The sequence below is a fragment of the Lissotriton helveticus genome, chromosome 8 (genome assembly GCF_964261635.1).
Source record: "Lissotriton helveticus chromosome 8, aLisHel1.1, whole genome shotgun sequence".
Taxonomy (NCBI): domain Eukaryota; kingdom Metazoa; phylum Chordata; class Amphibia; order Caudata; family Salamandridae; genus Lissotriton; species Lissotriton helveticus.
This window is the reverse complement of record NC_136069.1, coordinates 1,583,105,903-1,583,131,034: the sequence shown is the minus strand read 5'-3', so window position 1 is coordinate 1,583,131,034 and position 25,132 is coordinate 1,583,105,903. Positions and strand designations below refer to the sequence as shown.

Below are 25,132 nucleotides of genomic sequence, written 5' to 3'. Positions count from 1 at the left end.
ACATTTAATTTGCAAAGGAACAAAATGAGGGGGTTCATTTTGCCATAGAAATTATGATTAGTGCTGAAGAAAGAAAAATTAGGGCACATTTTGAGTGACTTCTCAAATCTTCTTATATTTCATTAAAAAAATTCTGATATGCAGTCTCCCAAGATGGCCACCAGAGACAAAAGAGCCCAAATGTAGCCCAAATATCAGCGAGATGTAGCCCAACTATAGCCCAATGACAGAATGTCCCAGAGTGTTCTAAAGAACAACTAGAACGCTAACAGTCTTACTTATGACAAAAGTATGGCACACCTGAAGTCATCTTGATTGGAATAAAGTGGTAACACTTAATACATTTAATTTGAAAAGGAACAAAATGAGGGGTTTCATTTTGCCATAGAAATTTTATATATATATATATATATATATATATATATATATATATATATATATATATATATATATATATATATATATAAAATATATATATATATATATATATTCACTGAAAAAACCATAGGTTATAGACCATATATAGTTAGGAATTAGCATTTAAAAAACCTTATTTTACTCACACAAAACCATTGAAATTCCATATATAGTTAGTTGCACTAACTATATATTGCGCACCCGCAATCCACTGCTGATGATGTCACATATTACATCATTCATGACATGGTCAGTGACATCACTGATGACATCACTGATGACATCTCAAATGACATCACTGATGACATCACTGATGACAACATCCAGTGACTATGTTTCTGTAAAGTTAAAATATGTCTTACATATTGAAGAATGAGTGGATGTATAAGTGTCTGGACGAAGGATTTAGTAGGTGCATGACTGAATGTATGAGTGAGTGATTAAATGTGTCTCACTGAGTGCATGGGTTAGTGACTAAACTGTCTTAATTTGTGCATCATTATGTCTGTTGTTCTGTAAACTGCTGCATGTGTTGATCAGTAGCTATATGAGTAACTATATGGGTTATTGATTGATTGCCCAAGTATTTGCATGGGAGACTGAGTGTGTGTGTGGCTGGATGGGAGGTGTGTGACTCTGTACAGATCAATGTGTACTTGTATCAATGATTGTATAAGAGAGTAAGTATGTGTTAGTATATGGTTGAAAACGTAAGGTGCTCTATGTTTAACTGTATAGAGTAGAAAATGGAAGTGTGATTGATTCTTTACAGGACTGACTAGGTGTGTGAGTAACTCCATGGATGAGTGGCAGAGTGTGAGTGTCTGTATAGGTGTATGAGTGCATATGATTGTGTTGTAAACATGAGTGATTGTATGTATGAATGATTGTATGGGTGAATGAGTGAATGTGTGTGTAGACGTAGGAATCAGTGAGTACGTATGTAGTAACTAGTATTGGTGTGTCAATGGTTTCAAAAATTATACTCTGTTTTTAACACTGGGTGAAACAGAGGTTATATTAAAATGTGAGGAGATGCATTGTATTGTCACATGAATGATATCATCAGTGATGTGATCATTGATGTCAAGTGAGATGTCATCAGTGATGTCATTTGAGATGTCATCAGTGATGTCATCAGTGATGTCACTGACCATGTCATGAATGATGTAATATGTGACATCATCAGCAGTGGATTGCGGGTGCGCAATATATAGTTAGTGCAACTAACTATATATGGAATTTCAATGGTTTTGTGTGAGTAAAATAAGGTTTTTTAAATGCTAATTCCTAACTATATATGGTCTATAACCTATGGTTTTTTCAGTGAATTTTCAAGGTTTTGTAAATGCTAATTCCTAACTATATATGGTCTATAACCTATGGTTTTTTCAGTGAATTTCAATGGTTTTTTAATAGCAAATATCATAAGCTGTCGAATGTCAAGTACGTGGTAAGAATTTTTTTTTTCGTGTTTATGCACACTGATCTGCTTTGATTGCTGCCCCCCACCCCTCATTTCTATTAGGAGTACTCTCTCTTTGCAGATAGTGAAGGGTAGTTAACGCAGCCCTTTCCCCCTTTGTAATCCGTCGTGCCTGCTTCTCTCTCCATTTGATTGATTGTTCTCTTTGGTTCATTCTCTATTTACAAACAAGCACAGAGTCGCAATACTCTGTTTAGTCTTTGCAGATAGCGAAAAATCGTGTAAAAAAACAAAAGGAATCGAGCAAAATCAGTAGGCCACTAATGGGATCTCTTTTGACCTCGCTAAAATAGAAACATTAGGAACAACCTGTTGAAAATAGCAATGCGTATGTATATAAGCGGCGTTCATTTGTGTTCACAGTACCCCTTGTTGATTGTTTCAATCGAGCATTGAATTGTTCGAAGTTAATTCTCTTAACGATCTTCTCTACCTGCAAACGAGGAAGAATAGGAATATTCTATCTCCCTTTGCAGATAGTGAAGGGTAGGTAACGCAAGCCTTTAACACGTCGTACCTATTTCATTCCTCATTGATTGATTGATTGTCCGAACATTGACTGTTTGGGAATTAGTTCTTTTTGGAGGTATTCCCTGTTTGCAAATAAACGTAGGAAAATCTTTGCAAGTAGTGAAAGGGTACGTAATGCGGACCGTTCTCCCCCGTTGTAATCTGTCATGCCTATCTACTCCCCACTGATTGATGCACCTTTTTCACCCGGACCATTTACTAGAGATACGTCATCTGGCCCGACCAGAGAGCACCCCTAGTGAAAAGGACATATGCAATAATAACGAAGTGATCACTGTATCCTGTTAACAGAAACTTTACCATGAAACAACCTGGAAAGAAAAAAATAGGAAAACGAAAATCAGTAGGCCACTGATGAACATGAACTTTTATTAAACAACGAACAAAGAAACGATAACATAACGTAATGATAAAACCTATTAATGTCCTAGAAACAAGAAAACGTTAAAATATGCCAGTGGTGAGAGACCAGAAAAACAGTAAGAGAAACCAAATCACCCCTCGCTGTCCCACCGCCTGCCACGCCAAAAAAATCGATAGACTAGGGAAAATGCAAGTCAGTAGAACATCCACCCCCACTCTGGAAACTTCCACGGTGGGGCAGGGTTCCGGCTACGCCCAGCCGGGAGCAGCCCATATAAGGCAGGTCCTGCTGCCACGCCTCGGCCAGGAGATCCTAACGTAGGGTGTAGCCGGAGGAGAGGCCGAGACCAGCGGGACCCGGCCAGGGGATTGCCTTTACAACGCTGAACAGTTGCAGGGGGGGGGAATGTCTCCTCGACCCTCCCCTCTCTCTCCCAGTCCGGCCGCGGTGGCCCTTGAGAGTTGCAGGTAGTCCCGCCACATGCTCTTCCGGTCCGACCACCAACGGTCGGGGGGCCGAGGCCGACGGGATCCGGCTGCAGCCGATAAACCAAGAAACCCGTTCATGGGGCCAGAGCCAGGGGCGTCCGGCCGACATCCACCGGAAGCCCGGCCCGAAGACGGACGGGACACTTCTTTCTTTTATAATGGCTGCGACAACACTGGAGGGGGATGTCTTGCACATGCCTCCGACCCCCCCCTCGTCCTCATCGCCTGGTCCGGCCATAACAAATCTCAAGCGAGACGCCGTGGGGTGCACTGGGAGGGAGAGACGGTGCGAACAGGCCTCTCCCGCCTCCCCAGGTGGAGGCTTCCCAGCTGCACCCTCAGCGCTCCAGGCGGTGGCATCCTAACAACTACAGTGCTGCACAGTTTCGGAACGACCTAGATAACGGTTCTTCCACTGTGGCCATGCTGCAACGTCTCGCCCGGCAGGGTGGAGCCCGTCCGCTCATGTGACCCCGCGATCGCCGGTAGCTGCCGAACTCTCAAAATGGCGGTCGACCTGGCAAGAGCTGGCCCAACATAAAGAAATGGCCCGGTCACTGGTTGACTCCACCACCGTAGTCCTCCACGACCTTGAAGATTCTAGAGGAGCCGCGGGAGTCTCCGACCCCCGATGGGGAATGACTGCCATGATCGCCCGTGGAGTGACGAAACTGTATCCGCGGGACGTCGGCGCTCCCATGCTGGCGCCAGCCTCACTTTGAATTACTACAATCCTGCAGACCTTACTTCCGGTGAAAGCACAGTGTGACCCGGTAGGAAAAATTATTGCACCCCCTCCCCTTTTTGACTGATAGTTCAAACCACCGATCCTTTCCTTTGCCCTTTTAACGGAACTTTGGACTGCCTCCCCCTCTTTTACATTTTCTAGAGAAAACAAAACATTAACCACTACATTAGCATAGCAGTTGACACCAGAACTGTTTTCAAATTGAAAACCAACAACATCTTCAACAGAATCCTTTTTGTTTCTGCTGTGACCCTGCTACAGCACAGGCATTGTCCCCAGCAGTAATTCTGCAATGCCGGTAAGAATAGCTGTGGTGCCTACTGGACTCACTCACCCCCGCGGCGCCCCACGCCGTTTTTTGCTGGGCGGCAACTTACTAGACATCACTTTCGTGCCATCTAGATTTCAGCGCGTTCTGCTGCCTTGGAACTATTCGCACAACAGACCGCTACTGACAAGAATATTTCATTATTGGTGCTGTCAATTTCAATAAATCTATTGGATAATTAAAAAGAAATTGCCACGGTCTCTTCGTTGTTTAAATGTTTTTACTGTTTTTGTTTTGTTGTATATATTTATATGTTATTAAAGTTTTATATTCCTACTACTTTGTTGGAGTGCTATATATTTTTAATGTGACACATAATTGTAAAAACTTTGATGTACAAAGAGTCATTCCTGGAATCTTCCGCTTCAGGCTCGGTCCCCTCCCCAATCACAATACAGGATGGTTTTCAGATAGTAGGAACGCGTGTGCTGTGACGGATCACATCGGGTGTGGGCCTTGATCTACTATAACTCCTTTGAAGAGGGGTGATTCTTTACAGCTGGGGCCATAAACTACATCTGCAGGGCTAGCTGATAGCCTAGGACCGGCCTGGACATTCGGACACAGAGGAAGAGGAGTGTCAGAGGGTGCGGTAGTGAATAGGGCGAAAGGGAGGTGTCGGGCGGGCACAGAGTGTGATTCTCAGGGAAGAGCAGCGCAGATGGGGGAAGGTTTATTGCCCATGCATAAGACAGAGAGCGGTGGTGACCAGTGCCTGGGGGAGATGCTTACGAGAGTGAGGAGCCATGCTACGAATCGACAGCGTGCAGAGAGTGGGTCTGGTCAAGACATCTAAAATGGCTGCCGTGCACGACAAAAGTGTGGCATTTCAAAAAAGGCAAGATGGCGCAGACAATGTTTTTCAACACTTCCTCATTTCCTTCGAATCGAACGTTAACAGACGTTGGGGCATATTACCAAAGTTAAGCGATATTTATCGCTAACGATGCTTACCAACCAATTTTTTACCACTAAGCATCGTCAGAAATTATCGAAGATAAACCTTACTATTATCAAGGTTTATCGCAAATGCGATAATAAACGGCCGCAATGCATGAATATCGCTAAAAAGTCAGCGATATTCATGCATTACCGAGCTAATACTCTTAGCCATGTTATCCACCTCCCATTGGATAACATGGCTAAGAACTGCTCAGGGCAGGTGTTACTTTTTGGAGATATTCGCGCTTAGCGCGAATATCTCCAAAAGTTGGTAATAGGAGATAGATATCTTGCATGTTGTAATGCAAGTTATTGTGGTATATGGAACTCATACCATAATCTCTCAGGAAAGCAGAAACTGATCCTTTTGGGACCGCCTAAAAAGGCCTAGGGGGTGAGGAGTACTCTACTTTGCCCCCTTTTCACGTTCCGAACTATTTTATTTTACTCTCTTCTGTAATTACACAAAATACCAGCGATAAGATGCATCGGAGACACACAGTGAGAGAAAGGAGGCCGGAGATGAAGAAGACATGTCAAATACACATTGGAGATAATATAGTGGCAGAAGGGAAGTAAATATGAGTAAACTTACCATGTAACATAAAAATGTTGCACTCTATACTATAAGTCTCATTTTATACTACAATCACTTCGCTACAACCTCATAAATTAAAAATAAAAATAAATAATGTCTCAAACAATTTTTGATTTCTAAATATAAATTTATTCTTCAGAATTTTCTAAATTTGAAACAACTAGTAACATGTCCTCATCAGTAATTTCCTCTTCAATCATCTCATCTGGAATCTCCTCATTAAAAGTCTGCAATGATGATTCTTGTAACTCTATGGTCTCCAAACACTCGATAAATTCGCCATCAAGAGATTGATCAAAAAAATCATTCAAGTCATCTCCTCCTTCTGACAATATTTCATTATTGGTGCTGTCCATTTCAATCAATGTAGTGGAATCATTCAAGTCATCTCCTCGTGACAATATTTCATTATTGGTGCTCTCAATTTCAATCAATGTAGTGGAATCATTCAAGTCATCTCCTCCTTGTGACAATATTTCATTATTGGTGCTGTCCATTTCAATCAATCTAATGGAATCATACAAGCCATCTCCTCCTTGTGACAATATTTCATTATTGGTGCTCTCAATTTCAATCAATGTAGTGGAATCATTCAAGTCATCTCCTTGTGACAATATTTCATTCTTGGTGCTGTCCATTTCAATCAATCTAATGGAATCATACAAGTCATGTCCTCCTTGTGACAATATTTCATTATTGGTGCTCTCAATTTCAATCAATGTAGTGGACAATTCAAAAGAAATTGCCACGGTCTCTTCATTGTGAGCCATTTTATTTTGAAATTGCTTGCTGTAAATTGCAGAAAAAAATAATCACTTTCATTTATCGTTTTTAGTAATACATAATATAAAACTAACTTCATCAAGTATTTAGTATAACAGAAGGACTGCAAATAAATAACAGAAAACATTTTTCAAATTATCTTCAAGTGTACAACATAGTTCCCCTTACAAATTAACAACTCACCTTTTTAAAAGTAGCAGAAGTGTTAGTACTGTGTAAATCAAACACCAGAAATTCACCACCAAAAATTCCTCACAAATGTACCTCAGACAGTAGTATCACAAAATGGCTGTGGTTTCCTCTCATTTGACATATATACATAACCAATTAACTTTCATCACACACAAATACAAAACCAAAGTAACATTTTAATTGGTTCTAAATTTCAACACTTTCAAATGTGTTTTCCCCATGCAATTTTCCATAGGACATTTACATACGTCTACAGCCTGAATGGCTGAACGGAATTACACCAAACTTGGCAAAATGGTACATCAAACCTAAGAGGTCAGGAAGGATCTACTATGCCCCCTTATGGTCATTTCCCCCTTCGCTTTGGCCTCCTCTTGTCTCTCAATCCTACCGAGGGACAAGATGGCGGCCGCTACGGACTGTTTGGAATGTTGACAGACGCCGGAGAACCAATCAGCTTCGCAAAGCTCCGTAACGCGAAAAGTACGCGAAGCGGAGCGCTGTTACAGATATATATCTTTTTTTCAACGTTAATTTCTCAAAATCCACTGGAGCACATATATTGAGACCTAGCAAAGGCACATCGGGCTACCAGTCCCTAATATTTTGCCAAGTTTCGTGCAAATCCATTCAGCCGTTCGATTATTATTATTTTGTTTTTTTTTTGCCCCGCGGGGCCCTTTTAAAACCTCCACATCAAACCTAGGGGGTCAGCGAGGATCTACTATGCCCCCTTATAGTTATTTCCCCCTTTGTTTTGACCTCCTCTTGTCTCTCGATCCTACCGAGAGACAAGATGGCGGCCGCTACGGACTGTTTGGAATGTTGACAGACGCCGGAGAACCAATCAGCTTCGCTTCACAAAGCTCCGTTGCGCGAAAAGTCCGCGAACCAGAGCGCTAACCGGTCCGCTGTTACAGATATATATCTTTTTTTAAACGTTAATTTCTCAAAATCCACTGGAGCACATATATTGAGACCTACAAAAGGCACATCGGGCTACCAGTCCCTACAATTTTGCCAAGTTTCGTGCAAATCCATTCAGCCGTTCGGGCTAAAAGTGAGGCCAACCGCCCTATGGAAAACTCAATGTTAAAAACACGTTTTGGGACCCCCCTTTTTTCTCGGCCCCCACTGGACGAACCCCCCCCAAATTTTCAAGGGCTGCTCAGAAACAAAATGTGCCATTTTCCTGAAAATTTCAGCCGATTCCGTCCACAAACGCCAAAGTTATTAGACATAGAATTTTCAAAAAACCCATAGAGAAAAAATCCTAACTATATATACCTACTGGCGACCGCCAGTAGGTAATATATATATATATATATATATATATATATATATATATATATATATATATTACCTACTGGCGGTCGCCAGTAGGTATATATAGTTAGGATTTTTTTCCTATGGGATTTTTCAAAATTCTATGTTGAATAACTTTGGCGTTGATGGACGGAATTGGCTGAAATTATCCTGAAAATGGCACATTTACTCTCCGGTCCTTCCCTGAAAGTTTGGGGGGGATTCGTCAAGCGGGGCTGAGAAAAAAGGGGGGTCCCAAAACGTGTTTTCCCCATGCAATTTTCCATAGGGCGGTTGGACTCACTTTTAGTCCGAACGGCTGAATGGATTTCCACCAAACTTGGCAAAATTGTAGGGACTGTTAGCCCGATGTGCCTTTGCTAGGTCTCAAGATATGCGGTCCAGTGGATTTTGAGAAATTAAGGTTCAAAAAAATATATATATCTATAGCAGCTTACCCGTGAGCTTACCGGTGCGCTTAGGGTACGCGCACGTACGCGTACGGTAAGCGTACCTCAAGCGCACGAGCTGCATGCTGATTGGCTGCCAATGTCTGTCAACACTCCAAAACAGAAACTGTTGACAGCCATCTTGTGCCTCGTTAGACTGAGGCACAGGAAAGCAGAAAAACAAATGTGTAGAACTCAAAAAGGGGGCAGGGTAGAAGCACCCTGACCCCCTAGACCTGCTCAGGGGGTCCCACAAGGACCCTGAAGGAAAAAATATATATATATATTTTTTTTTTAAACTCGCGGGGTACGCGTACCGTACGCGCACGGTACGCGTACCCCGATTTTTACAAATCCCCTGAGCAGGCCTAGGGGGTCAGGGTGATTCTACTCTGGCCCCTTTGCGAGTTTCACACCTTTGTTTCACTGCTTTCTTGTGCCTTGGTTCTAACAAGGCACAAGATGGCTGCCAGCACTTCCTGGTTTTGAGTGTTGACAGACAGTGGCAGCCAATCAGCATGCCTTCCCGAGAAAGCTGCATGGTCAATGGCTGTCAACACTTCTAACCAGGAGGTGTTGGCATCTATCTTGTGCTAGTGTTGACAGACAGTGACAGCCAATCAGCATGCCTTCCCGAGAAAGCTGCATGCTCATTGGCTGTCAACACTTCTAACCAGGAGGTGTTGGCATCCATCTTGGGTCTTAGTAGACTGAGGCACAAGAAAGCAGAAAAAAAAACGTGTAGAACACAAAAAGGGGGCAGGGTAGAAACACCCAGACCCCTTAGGGCTGCTCAGGTGGTCCCACTAGGATATTAATACATTTAAACGTTATTCGCTAATGGAATTAGCATTTAACAAACCTTTGAAATTCAAAGAAAAAAACATAGGTTTCAGGCCTTATATTGTTAGGAATTAGCATTTAAAAAACCTTTGAAATTTACTGAAAAAACCATAGGTTTCAGGCCTTATATAGTTAAGAATTAGTATTTAAAAATCCTTGCGAATTCACTAAAAAAAACATAGGTTTCAGGCCTTATATAGTTAGGAATTAGCATTTAAAAAACCTTTGAAATTCACTGAAAAAACCATAGGTTTCAGGCCTTATATAGTTAGGAATTAGCATTAAAAAAACGTTTGAATATATAAAAACGTTATCCGCTAATAGAATTAGCATTTAAAAAACCTTGCAAATTCACTGAAAAAACCATAGGTTTCGGGCCTTATATAGTTAGGAATTAGCATTCAAAAAACCTTTGAAATTCACAGAAAAAAACATAGGTTTGAGACCATATATAGTTAGGTATTTGCATTTACAAAACCTTGAAAATTCAATGAAAAAACCATAGGTTTGAGACCATATATAGTTAGGTGAATATTTTAATCATACAAAACCAATGAAATTCCATATATAGTTAGTTGCACTAACTATATATTTCGTGCACCCGCAATCCACTGCTGATGATGTCACATATTACATCATTCATGACATGGTCAGTGACATCACTGATGACATCACTGATGCCATCTCAAATGACATCACTGATGACATCACTTATGACATCTCAAATGACATCACTGATGACATCTCAAATGACATCACCGATGACATCACTGATGACATCACTGATGACATCACTGATGACATCTCAAATGACATCACTGATGACATCACTGATCACATCTCATTTGACATCATTGATCACATCACTGATGACATCATTCATGTGCTAATACGATGAACCTCTTCAGACTCTAATATAACCTTAGATACACTCAGTGTATACAGACACTCACACACTGTCACTCATCCATGGAGCTACTCACACACCTAGTCAGTCATGCAAAGAATCAATCTCACCTCCATTTCCTCAACTATACAGTTATACACACCTTACTTATTCAAACATATACTAACACATATTTACTCTCTTATACAATCCCTGATACAAATTCACAATGATCCATACAGCCACTCACACATTCACTGGCTCTCATGCACAGTTATTTATATATGCCAACTCTCACATGTACTGTGTTTTACATATGTACTTACTATGACATGTAGCATTGAGATATCCATTCACTCATCAATACACTCATGCACACAGTCAACCGCCCATGTAGCTGTTTCCACATGCACTCTTGAACTCATACACCTAGTGAATCAACTGCTCACACATCTATGCACAGAGTCACACACCTCCCAACCACCCCCACACAAACTCAATCTCAAGATGCACACATTCAGACAGTTTAGTCACTAACCCATGCATTTAGTATGACACATTTATTCACTCACTCATACAGTCAGTCAGGCACCTACTAAATCCTTCATCCAGACACTTATACATCCACTCATTCTTCAATATGTCAAACATATTTAAACTTTACAGAAACACACAGTCACTGGATGATGTCATCAGTGATGTCATCAGTGATGTCATTTGAGATGTCATCAGTGATGTCATCAGTGATGTCATTTGAGATGTCATCAGTGATGTCATCAGTGATGTCACTGACCATGTCATGAATGATGTAATATGTGACATCATCAGCAGTGGATTGCGGGTGCGCGAAATATATAGTTAGTGCAACTAACTATATATGGAATTTCATTGGTTTTGTATGAGTAAAATATTCACCTAACTATATATGGTCTCAAACCTATGGTTTTTTCATTGAATATATATATATATAAATATTAATAACAAAAAAATTAAAAATAGTTTATGGTTTATACATGTTTATAAACGAAAAAAAGTTTGACGAAAAAAATTTATTAACCTGTTTGGTTGTTTTCTTAACTGCTGTGTGACTCTTTCTTGTTCCTATTCCTGTTATTTGCTGGTATCCACCATGGTGTTAAATTATGGGGCACATATCGCGGGAATACTGGTGATCTCCGCAGTTTCCAGCAACTTCTGAATACTGTGTTAGATTAATCTCAACTTTAGTTGCATTAAAGTGCTGATAATGAAATACAGAGGAGCCGTTCCTGTGCAAAAAAGACACGAGGTGCACCTTTGCGATTTATTCTAAATACTAAAATCCTGTATTGAATTGCACTAAGTAGTGCCTGCACTTACAGTAAATGTAAATCCAGTACTTGTATAGCGCACAAATTGCCCCCGAAGGGGTATCTTGGTGCTGGGGCCCGTTGGGTAGATTAAGCGAGCTATTGCTCAGAGTCGCATGGTGCTGTGCAGACCCCTGCCGCCGGAGCTGGGGATCCAACCGTGGTCTCCAGCGTCCAGCGTCAGTCGCCCTGGCCGCGGTGCCACACCTTTTCCCAGTGTATACACAAAATCAATGAAGAAATGTCATTGTATTTACATTGATTGGGAATAGTGCGTCAGGTGCTGGGTCTTGACGGGATACACTGCCCAGTTCGTATATTGTTCTGCACAACTTTCACAACAACTCCAATATGAAAGATATTCCGGCGATAACCCACATTACTACCAGTAATTTTACACCTACTTTCTGCTGGTGTTAAGCATAACGACTACCTGCAGCATGAAAAGAAACACAGCCAAGAGCCACACCAGAACACCCACAGGTGCCATACAGTCAATGACCATGATACAAGGATACCCATGAGGGCTAAAATACTCATCGCAACAACCCCAGCACTGTCAACACCCCCTAAGCTCCATCTGAGCAACTGTGTCCTTGTGGTCATTGTGTTAGCATGATAGGCACGGGCCCTGCAACATCACAGTGTGCTGTCTTCAGCAAATGTTACCATGTCACCTCAGCGTTGGCAGTGACCCTGCACATGTAGTTTCGCACGTATCCTCCTGCATGCACAACAGATGTGTGCTGGTCCGGCGTTCACAGGTCAGCGCAGGGGTGTGCCTATCCGGCAAGGGAAACGGGGTGTCTTGGACATGTCTGTGTGCAGGAAGTGCGGTAAGTGTGTCTCTGTGTTCTGGTGTGGCCTGCCACAAGGGCCGCAGCAGACTATGTTGTAAAGGGGCATGCACCACCACCAAACGGCACTCTCATGGTGTAGTTGGAATGCCGCAGGACATGCCCGAATAGGCATTACAATGCTGTGCCATACGAGTGCACGGGATCCAACAGCGCACTGTACAAAAGTGTGGGGGCTCGTGGGAGGGAGGAGCAGCTGTTTGGCAAAGTAACACACAGTGAACCCGCCCATGTGCCACGTGCTGGGCATCTCATCCATGATGACCAGGGTGGCAGACATCCCACAACACCCACGACCGGCCTTTGTACACATCCTGTATGAATGCAGTGCGGTTTTCACTACTATACTCATTCAGTGGTGTGATGTTGCTGGGTTGTGTGACGTATGCTCCTTGTTGGTCTGTTTCATTTTGGCCATTGTTTGTCTATACCTGTGCTGTACTTGACTGTGCATGTGTGCCATTGTCTCCATCTCCCCCGTCCCCCCACTCCCTGCTTCTCCTCTTCTTGGTGCTGTTGTTTCTATCATTTTGTTCCTCCACACATAAATACATGTAAAGAACAAATTAGAATACTTCAATGATTCTTTTACATATCAATACTTCTCTGTATTAGTTTCTTTTTAATTTTCCATATAAACAGTTTTTTTCATATTCAACGACACATAGAAGTCAGCAGTGCAACGTATTCTTTCAACACACTTTCTAGAACATTCTACAACACGTGCATGTCAAAAATTAATTCATCCATTCTTTTAAACCTAACAATTTTTTTTGCACCATTTTCTCACAAATTTAACGGCACGTACAGGTTAAAAGATCACAATTGTTTTAAGTTCGAACAGTGCCTTTCAAATGCAAGTAGCAGGTGTGGTTGAGTTGAGTAAATGTTATCCTATAATATGTACTCCATGTTCAAACTGCTTTTTCTTAACCGATCACAAAGATGCTTTTCCACAAAAACGAATGTGCACCCTACAATGCTTTTCATCTCCCAATCAGGTATCGTTTTGTATGGAAAAAAAATTAGTTCCCCATCTTTAAACATATCTCTTATTCTACGAAGGAACTGCATGAGCTACAGACATCTTTCCATACCTTCCAGCCGTACCTTTAAAATGCTAGAGTGGACATAGCTATGTTTTCTGGTGCAAGAGGTATGCAGAACAGAGAAGTATTGACTTAGACCTAGGTTTACAAAACGTGGCCATTAAATGGTTTGCACAGAGAGGATTGAAGTGGCACCAATTGTTGCCTTTGGTTAAAACCTGTTTGCATCTCCAACACCCTGACCTCATGATTGTGCACTGTGATGGAAACGACCTAGGCACATTGACTGGGGTAGGTTTGGAAATGCTTATGAAGGACACCTTTGGACAATTGATGTTACTTTTGCCTCAAACTGTCTTTGTATATTCCAATATATGCCAAAGACAGAAGTGGAAATGGTCAAAACAATTGTGTCCTCAGATTGAAAAATCTAGGAAGAATGTCAACAAAGCTGTGTCTGCCTACCTCAGAGACCACAAAATGGGGTCCATCTACAACAACAACATACGTTTTGATATTGCTGATATCTCCAGAAGTGATCGAGTACACCTCAAAGATCAAGGAAATCGAGTTTTCCTGAATAACTTGAAGCTGTGCATCCGCACTTATATGTAGCTCCAACTAATAAATACAAAGGCTCTTTTTAGAGCCACCCTATAACTTACATCTTAGGACTGCTATTTTAGGGCCAGGTAACGGCAACTCCCATACCCTCAACAAAATGTATTTCTACACAGCTGTGGCGCATCGGCAAGACCATCTGACTTTGCAGCACAAAGCTCTCGCTTTCATCACCACTTCTACTCACCCATAAGGGTGAGTAGTTGCGCTTTACGAACATCGTATTGATTTACCTTCGCACTCCCTGTACAACACGACCTAAGCACCATATACAAGTTGGACAGGTGTGGCACAGTGCCCAGAGCACTTGACTTCACAGCATAGCACACACAGTTGGCCTCAGTTTCATCCCTGAGTCCAGCAGCAGCTCAATTTAGAAGCAAGACACTCTCTGCAATACCTCTCATAATTTCCGTACCCAGCATTTTCAGACGATTAGGGGTCAATAGTTCAGCGACTTTACCCCGACTCCGGCAGCAGCTACAAAAGTTTCTCCGAGTAGGTATAACTACATGCTCACACTACTTGGACAGATGTGGCACAGCGGCCAGAGCACATGGCTTCACAGCATATGACACACAGTTTGGGCTCACGCTTTAATCCCCGAGTCCGGCAGCAGCTCAGATTAGCACCATGAGACTCTAGACAATACCTCACATATTTTCCGTACCCCAAGACTTTCAGACCAGTAGGGGTCAATAGTTCGTCCTAGTAGGTATAAACACATGCTGACACTACTTCGACAGGTGTAGTGCAGCGGCCATGGCACATGACTTCACAGCATAAGACACACAATTTAGACTCACGCTTTAATCCCCGAGTCCCGCAGCAGCTCACCTTAGCAGCATCAGACTCTAGGCAATAACTCACCTAAATTCCGTAGCCCACCACTTTCACACCAGTAAGGGTGAATACTTCACTTCGCATCCCCTCTATAGCACACCCTAAACACCCCACATAGGTTACAGGGCTCCTACCCTTCTCTTTTCCACTTTTTTCGCCCTTTTGTCCCCTGACTCGCTTCAACACAATCACAAAATGGCAGCCAACACTTTCTAGTTGCAACCGCTTGCAGCGCTCGCAACCAATAAGCAGCAAGCTCGTGCTTGTAACACCTCAGCCAATCAGATGGCAGAATTCCCAAATATCGATATCTGTAAATTTTGATATTTCTCAAAAACGATTGAACAAATTTACACCAAATAAACAAAAGCGTGCTTTCTAGAACAAGACCCTTCCTCCTACCAAATTTGGGGTAATTCCCTTCACCCGTTGGACCTGTTGCCTTGTCTAAAGTTTCCTATGGAAATTAACATGGAGAAAACACGGGGGACACCCCTTTTTTCTCGGCCCCCCTTAACAAATCACCCCCAAACTTTCAACATAGGAGCTGATATCAACAAAGAATTTGTTTTGAAAATTTCGTGAAGAATCGTCAATTGGTACCAAAGTTATTGGAATAGAATGTTGCAACAATAGGGGAAATGTTGGATAGCGGGGGGGGGGGGGAATTACTATTCCCACTCCAGTTAGTGTAACAGTAGGAAAAGTGTTGGATAGTGGAGGGGTAAAATGACTGTTCTCACTCCAATAAGTGTAACAGTAGGGAAAGTGTTGGATAGCGGAGGGGTACATTTATATTCCCACACCAGTCAGTTCAAAATTAAAAACAAACAAAATATTAACAACAACAAAAAATTTAAATGTGAATACAGACATATTTAATATTGAAAATTTGAAAAATAAAAACATATTGTAATGTTGAATACATATGACAAATATATTAAATAAACAAACAAAATATTTTCAAACAAATAAATATTTTGAATTAGAAAATATTTAGAAACAAACACATTATTTATTGCATACATTTAGTTTTTTATTCCCTACCCTATAACATCACACAATTCATGACTGACATCTAACTTAAAAAAATACTTTCATAATTAACATAATTAATTACCAATTAAAAAATCTTATTAATTTAAAAAAAGTTAAACTCAAACAAATAATTAACTTCCCACACTTTAGCCCTATGATCCCGCAACCCACAGCTAAAATTAAACAGTTAAAATATTACACAATAAAAACGTATTTTCAATTTAAAAAACTAATAGTATTTAACAGCTAATTATAAAGTAAGTAAAATTAATTTACTCCCTACCCTTTACCCCTATTAAAGTAAACCCCCCACAGACAAAATAAACAAGTACCCTAATTAAATATCAATTATTTAATTAAGATTAATGACCAACTAATTATTAATTCATTAAACATAAATTACTTCCCACCCTTTAGACCGATAAATCCCACAGCCTTGCATCTGAAGTTAATTACATAATTACCATAATTAATTGTCAATTAATTAATTTATGTTAATTAACAACTAATTATTAATTGATTAAACATAAATTACTTCTCACCCTTTACCCTTATAAACTCCACAGCCCTCAACTAAAATTACTTACACAATTACCTGAATTAATTGTCAATTAATTAATTGATGTTCATTATCAACTAATTATTAATAAAAATGTTATTTTAACTCAATATTATGGTAGGTCGAATTTTTTACCCTTGATATTCTGTCTCATTACCCTAGTGTAGACCCCGACTATTTATCAGGAAGGGCAAAATAGCGTCTATTGTGGACCCTACTGCTCATTGTTTAAGTACAGATGCATATATGTAGATAAAAAACACAAGGCCTGAATAGCATTTCCTCTGTTCCTCATTTATGACTTACAATGAAATTATCAGTCTCGAAGTTTGTTTATAAGTTCACTTCTCACCACCATGTACCAAACTTTCAGATCATTATCAAAATATCCACCTTTCAATGTCATATTTATTTGTATAATAAATTCATCAAACACCATCAATATCATACAATTAAGGGGCTGGGATGACCACTGAATAAAGTATTAAAAACATATGATAACACGTGTATCATGCATTACAATAATACTAATTCATAAACAATGAAGGTGCTCAAACAAATTCTGGGGTATATGAAAGTAGAATTCTATTAAATAGATGTTATTTAGTAATCTACCAAGACTGAAATTGGAGTTTACAAACTACAGGTATTTGCCCAGAGTAAATGGACGTTCCTCACTCCTGCAAGGAGAGTTTTTTTTTAGCAAAACAACTTATTCCATAAAGCTTACTTCCTGTCACTTAGTAAGCTTTGGAGCACCTCATATCTTTTTCAACAGCCCTATTAGATCATGCCAATAGAAGCCTGTGGTGTGTAAAAGCTGAGAAGGTCATAGTTAAAACAAATAACTTACTATTAACGTATCCTCTCACACCCACAATTCTTCTTCACTTTCAACCTCAACCCAGGCAATCTAAACTATCCAGAAAACTTACTCAGAGATCTCCCTCCATCATCCAGGCCAGAAGCATGTTATCAAAATTAAATCATCAATTAGTTTTATTTCTCGTGTTCAGATTTACAGAATTAGGAGTAGGGCGTTGTAGAGGATGCTTAGTCCATATACAACACATAATGGTCTAAATATAAGGTTGTAAGAATTCTTCATAAATCCTTAACAGATCATGATAAATTGTAATTGATGAATTTGAATGTGCATCTTTAGAATTGGCAGAATTGCAAGGACAATAGCAGAGCTTGCTAATCTGTCCTACTGTTTGTTGGGCTAGGAATGTAGCAGGTTTCCATTTCAGTTTCCTTACTATCCTTTCTAACAAGTGTGATAAAGATTGTTCATCCAAGTGTATTCAAATTTTATAGAGGAATATTTCTTGACATAGGTTCATAAACAGCTATATCATACGTACCTCATTGAATGAAGCCAGTAATCCAGACATCTGACTAGATAATCCAAAACGCTTCTCTATTGTTGAAATCGAGCTTTTGAGATATCCGGAAACTAGGAGCTGGGAGAGCTGGAGAAGTCCATGACAGCAAACAAAAAACTGGAAGATACAAAAATTAAAGGTTTTATGAACATTAGGTCCTGAAATGCAAACCTTCATGAAAATGAGTTTGTTTAGAATTAAATCTTAATAGTGTTTTTGAATTTATTTTCTGTAGTGTTCTTTTTATACCCCCAAAACATTGTTTCAGAATTAGTAGATCAATTTTATAACTAAATATAAAACACCTAATTTCTGAAGAATATGCGTATTACATTAAGGGAACATCCCATCCCTGTAAATAAACAGAACACACGATAAATGCTCAAGGTTGACATTACATAGGTTAACATAAGCTAGATATATTTTCAAGCAACACGCAATATGAAGAATGAGCTTCAAAGCTGTGATCTGGGCCAATTTTAAGAATGTAATGGACTTTACCACCTGAGAATGTGCAAGCTGTATTATGAAAAGGGGATGCAGAAGCATCTTTGGCCCCTTCGGTAATACCAAAGTGCTGCAGGGAGCAGAAAGTGGGTGCCTACACACACACACACATACTCACACACACCTGTTGTGCCATAGGGCACTTTTTATAATGCTGGTCCTGGTCTTCCAGCATTATAAATGTATTATTTCTTTTTTTGAAGAAATCTATTCACATCCCCTTTCAGATGAAATTTAAAGACTGGAAAATGTCTCTGTCATAAATTGGATTGTTGGTTAAGGGGGGGAGTGAGCCCTTCTCAGCCAACAGTCACCATCATTGTCAGGGTGGACTAACAAAGAGTCACCAAATTAACATGCGCTTAACTCTCCGGTAGCTTTTCACAAATGCAACCAGGCTCAACTTAGAGGCAATGTGATAAGTGTTGATGCAGCGCTCAAACAGTAGTGAAGTGAAAACACAACACAAGAAAAATCCCACACTAATGTAGAAAAATTGAGTAAAATTTCAAAAATTAATTGACACCATACATAACCCTTCTACCTGTTCCCAAACACAAGTTATTACTTTTTCCATGTATTAAATTAACCGAATGTTATCTTATGAGAGAGGTAGGCCCTACAGGATTGAAAAACGAATGTAGGAGTTTTTCACTCCCAGGACATGTAAAATGTAAAAGTACATGTCCACTTTTTTAAATACATTGCACACTGCCCTAAGGTATTTCTAAGGAGTACCTATGGGGTGACTTATACGTATTGAAAAAGGAAGGTTTAGTCTTGGCTAAGGGGTTATTTTGCCAATTTGAATTAGCAGTTTTAAAATGCCCACAGGCTGCCTGAGATATTTTTAGGGGGCTAATGTAAGTGGGTGGCACAAGAAGTGCAGCAGGGTAACTAGTACCATTTAGTTTACCAGTCCTGAGTATATGGTGTACCACTGTACTAGGGACTTATGAGTAAAAAAATGTGCTGATCAGGAGCAAGCCGATTTTGCTGTACTTCATGGAGTCAACACAAGCACTTTGTCAATGGTTAACAGTGGTAAAGTGCACAGAATCATAAGGCCAACAACAATTCATTTCAGCAAAACAGGAGTGGCAAAGACAAACTGTTTGGGGGAGACCACTCTAATGTCTCTCTTTGTGAAAACAAGTTGGTTTACAAATGTATGGTTATTGCAAGGGAATTGATCCATATAGGTCTGATAGACTATTCACATTTAATATCAAACAATAGGCTAAGTTCATAATCGGGACATACAGTGATGGCAAGAGTTTTTCTTTCTAATCTGGAGAATTGATTAATACATTTGAATCAATGTTGGCTTTCTTTCTTTTTGCATCTTCTTGCAATACTAATGCTTAATAGTGTTTTTAAGAATACAATGACAGATGCTCTTTATGGATTGCGGGTTCTTACATAGTTAATACTGTAGATGGTGATATGGATATAGAGGTGTTCCAGTAGTATGCATAATCCCTTTTTTATTTTGTTTGTTGTTTTGTGCACTACATGGTAGTTTAGATTTTTTTTCTAACTTATTCAAAGTTATGCATGTTTAAAAGGTGAATAAATGTTAAGTTAATTTAAAAAAGTTCAGTAGCAAATCTACAATGTGTTTAATGTGGCTAAATTGATTGAACTTTGAGCTACTTTCACCATCAGGGCTCATCTTCTCTTGCTTTAAAAGTCATGATCATATAGTCAGCATATCTATTTGGCTCTTTCTGCGCACCTCCAGTGTAGAATCAATGCTACAGGAAGAACAGGCTTAGCATGCTTCCAGGTTGAACTGCATGATGATACAGTTTCTCGAAACAGTACTCAACAGAGGTGTACCCTCAGTATCTAGGAACTATACAATTTTACTGAAATATATGAGGTTGTGATTAGAACTCAGGCCTCTTAATTTTTAGGGTTAAATCTGTGCACATTCAGTGGTCAAATTTGCCCTGATACACCGGCTGACTAAACACATGATTGTATCAAGCTCAATCTTGCTTTTAGTGCGATCACGAAAATCGTACCATCTCTCAGAGGACTCGGAGGGTGGAAAACCTTTGTGAGGTTTACCTTTCTGTTGCTGTTTATATTTATCCCTTTTTTTTTTAGCAAACTCAGAGGGTAGTCTGGCATACATATCTGTGTAGGCATGCCAAGAGCTTTTACTGGACATCTGATTCCCAAATTATTGTGTCCTAAGGATGTATATACATTAGCTATGATGATTGGTAACTCACGTTTGCGGTTGGCTACTGCCACTGTGGTAAGTCATTGCCATTTAGCCAGGAATGCTGTTTCACCTTTAAAATTAGAGAGAATCATTTCGGAGACAAGAGGAAAATTACCCATTTGTGTCATCTCCAAATTCAGGGGAGGATCTGCCCTATATTCATTTTGTATCTGTTCGAGGACATTTAGTAGAACTACCATTGAGGGAGTGCCATGACAGAGAGTATAGCCGGTGGCAAAAATAGTCCCTCAGGTGTTGCAGTTTCCAAGAGTGGGTACCAGTCCAATGGGTAAGCACATAGTTAAAATTCTGTGCTTGTCTTGTGGTCCCATAAGGGGAAACCCAGCTTCAAGTTGATCAATTTTTTGGGTAATCCAAAATTGATTTTCCTCACGATTAGTGGGTTGTTTGCCCGTAACCGAATTTACAATTATAGGACTAATAACAGGCACTGCAGGCAGCTGGTGTTGTGCTTGCTGGCCAAGTCTAGCTGGACCAGCTATTAATGTATGCAAAATAAACTTAGTTAGGCGTCTCTACAAGACGCAAAGAACATTCTAAAAACCCCAGGTTTGCACTAGATTTAGGGTAGGGGGTATATCCAGCTAATGTCTACCAAGCATCACCCTCATTTCTGAGAGGACCCATTCAAACTGGCTCAGGCACATGGTGAAGGGGCCATTAAGCGAAGTCTAGTGTTTTCAGACTCTTAGAGGTATTTAAACAAAAGCATATGGTCTATATGCAGCAAGTGTCTCTGGGACAGTATATTCGTGAAAAGTGTTTGTTTTAGCATCCACAGCTGGAAATGTGACCAAAAAAAAAACTTCAACGTGGTGTGCATCATCCGCTTCTACTACAAAGATTACCGGAGCTCCCGCAATTGGGGACTCCATGTTGCACTAAATGTGCATTGACCGCTGGCAGTTGGCCGTAATGGTGGCTGTACCTTAAGTGCGTATGATGGTTTGGCCAACCGTCCTGGGCCAGCCAAACCATCATGCACACTTTGCATGTTCTCCACAGGCTGTATTGTACAATCTGGGTGGAGAACATGCACAGCCTCCCAGTCCCTCTCTGAGCGCCGAACCACAGTGCTCAGACCAATCACAAAGCTGCTGTAAGGCAGTGTCGTGATTGGCTTGTGGATTCTGGGAGGCTGTGTGCTTTCTGCTGCGAAGAAGAGGACAGAGGAGAGGCGGTAGCTGGCGATATATCAGGTAAGTGCTTTTATGAATTTTTTAATTTCCCCCATATACTGCCTCCCCTCCCCCATTCGGTAGCAGCCGCTACTGGTGCATAGTTAGGCTAAAATAGGGAAAAAGACAACGGGCCATGCAGGAAATACAACACTTCCTGAAAAATTTGGTGTAATTTAGTTCAGCAGTTTTTGTGTTAGCCAATTCCAAAAACGTCTATGGAGAATACATTGAGATTTTGTGATTTGGGACACCCCTTTCTTTTTCTTGATCCTGGTTGACCCATTACCCTGAAACCTTCCAGAAATTAGCTATTTTGGAAGGTTTATAAAGATTCTTCAAATAGTGTCAAAGTTTTACCTCAATAGGCTTTCCTATGGAAAAGCAGACCTAACCATAACTACCAGTGGGTAAAGCATAGATAGATGAATAGATAAATAGATAGATAGATATATAGATAGATAGATAGATAGATAGATAGATAGATAGATAGATAGATAGATAGATAGATAGATAGATAGATAGATAGATAGATAGATAGATAGATAGATAGATACTACAATGCACTGCTAGGCATTGTCTTTAAACTAAAAATGGATATAAGGCCTTACCACTATAGTCTGCTGCTGAAGGGTTTATCAAATGTGCCAAAATCACAGTTATCAACATCAAGATTTTTCAGAAGCCTTGTAATATTAGTGAAAAGATACTCCAGGCCAGCACCCCATTCTGAAAGTGAAAGTGCCAGTTCAATTTACCATCTGTCACTTTTATGGGCAGATCAATATCTTGGCCACAGTCTGATGAAGTTGTGGTAATTTAGCAATAATTAGATTAAGCATTAGCAGAAGACATCTCGTATTTAGAGACTATCTTATCCGTTTACGGAATCCATTTTGTATTTCTGTCGCCCATTTTGGTTGCCATGTGCTCTGTCCTACCTTCCTGTCAACTGCTCTTGAAATCTGCCTGGTGACAAGAGATCTTTATCCTCTTCTGCTTTGCACATGCGCAATACAGTTTGCAACTGTTGCTAACTTGTAACTGTCAAGATGTGTTCACCAGAATTAGCTAACAGATAGCCTTTCCCACTTGTTGCTAGCACACTCTTTTAGTGACCTTATATGTATTGTAACCAACACTCTGTGCCTTGTACCGCCTTCATTTGAGCCCCTGTGTGGGTATAAAAGGACCAAGTTCCTTCTAGTCAGTGTGCTACCTCATACTTTACCGAAGGGTGTTGTGTGAATGTAGTTCCACCTCATGAGGTTTAATAAACTCTGTCTTTTCTATTCCAGTTTCTGTGCCAACTTCTTACTATTGGTCTGAGGACTTTAAGCAGAGAAGGGCAAATCCATTGCACTAGTAGGCCTGGCTGAGGCTTGCTACCACAAAGACAAATGGAAGGGCCTGATCACAGCTGTGACATTTTCAAACAATTTCTGCTAGAGAGGAACGCAAACAAGTGTAGAGTATGTTATGTTGGGAGTTCAGCATTTTGAAAGAATGTCTACTACTACCTTAAGAAATTATCCCCATCTCTTGTCAGGTAAAGCTAGGTGGGCCGTAAATGTCTGTTGTTATTAAAAAGATTGAGGTTCTAAAAGGTTTGGGACGCACTGATCTAGAACATACAATATAAAATGCTTGCTCAGTTGGTGTACAATTTATTTATTAATTTCTGTGATCCTGTAGTAAGCGTTTTCAAGATCTGGGCAGAGTTTGTCCAACATGTTTTTTCACCGAATATGGATGGTTAGCCTAAATAATGTTTAGAGCTAAAATATTAATTAATTACTCTCTGTTCTTGGTCTATTAAAACAACTATTGATCCAGAGCTCCCAACTTTGGGTCTTGGGAATCAGGTTTGAGGTTCGGCGTTGCATCAACATTCTGTGATTCTTTTCAGATCACTTACTCTCCCCATGCCAAACCAAATGAAAAAAATATGAATGTGTCCTTGAGAAAGGAGGATCCCAGGGAAAGTGAAAGGCGCAGCCTAGTCTTTCTCCAGGAAACTTTGTGAAGGGCATGTGAGGCCGGGAGAGGTGGGTTTAAGGGGGGTGCAGAGTTAGGGGATATAATATGATGGAGTCAGGAGAGGTAGGAACAGCTTCTTCATGACTCCTTGCACACTACTCGGGGAAGGAAAGTTTGTGGGCAGACATTTGTCATTTTTCAGGGCTCCGCGGCAGCATGAGCAGCTCGAAGAAGTCGGAAGCTGTGCATATAACCTTGCCCACCCCGGGTGCAGCGGGCGTGCTGGCATGCTACTGGCACCGAGCTAGGTGTTTTGGCGGCCACGATTGTGGCTTATTCCCCACTTGGGGAAAGCAAAAAGTTAAGTGTGGAGGGTGAGGCTGCAGCGTATTGCCTGAGCTGCCAGCTAAGAAAGATCCAGTGAGGTGGCACAGTCTCCCTGCATGGCTTCGGCTGGCTGCATCAGCAAATGACTTGCCTCAGAGGCACAGTGCAGAGGGGATAGGTCCGAAGTAGGAGGCTGCGTGTGAGCGCATGATAAGTCTGCTGAGGCTCAGAGTAGCGTCGGACCTCCGCTTCTGGATATGCAACTAGACTTAACAGCTAAGGCAGCCCGAGGGGCCAAAAGATGACATGAGAGCATACTATAAACATCTGTTATTCAGCGCCAGGACACCTTCTGGTAATCGTGCGCTTTACAAATACACCTGTTATGTTATGTTACTAATGTCATGCCAGTAAAATAAAAAGAAAGAAAGGGGAGTCAGTGCCAGGGCCCATGCAAGACACTGGGTCAGGGGGTTTAGAGATGGCTATAATGCAGGCTGAGGATGCATGGAGTGTAGAGCGGCTGGTGGGGTTGGGACTGCTTCCACAACTTGTCACAGGTCCGAAGGGCTGAGGTGGAGACACAGTAACAGGTGGCAGGGGTTTGACCTGGAGGCCAAGCACAGGATCATAGAGGAAATCCAAGAGCAATGGCAGCACCTTTACAGGGTCGGGAGGTGGCCGGGAGGTGGCAGTGGGGCAGGGACACTGGGTGAGGTTGGTGAGAGGCAAGGCAGGGTCCGGGTAGTCAGGGGCAACACTGAGAAGCCATAGGGGGGGGTTATGGTCGTGGGTGCCAGATGAGGACCAGGAGGGGTT

At 40.9% G+C, this 25,132-nt stretch overlaps 1 protein-coding gene across 1 annotated transcript in view; it reads right to left on the bottom strand.

Moving 5' to 3' along the window:
* LOC144773529 (solute carrier organic anion transporter family member 2B1-like) overlaps nt 1-25,132 on the bottom strand; it is a 442,157-nt gene that overhangs the window by 294,957 nt on the left and 122,068 nt on the right. The window contains exon 3 of the mRNA XM_078658590.1: nt 18,044-18,181. Within this exon, the coding sequence (XP_078514716.1) occupies nt 18,044-18,181 (138 nt within the window). The remainder of the gene's footprint in view (nt 1-18,043; nt 18,182-25,132) is intronic.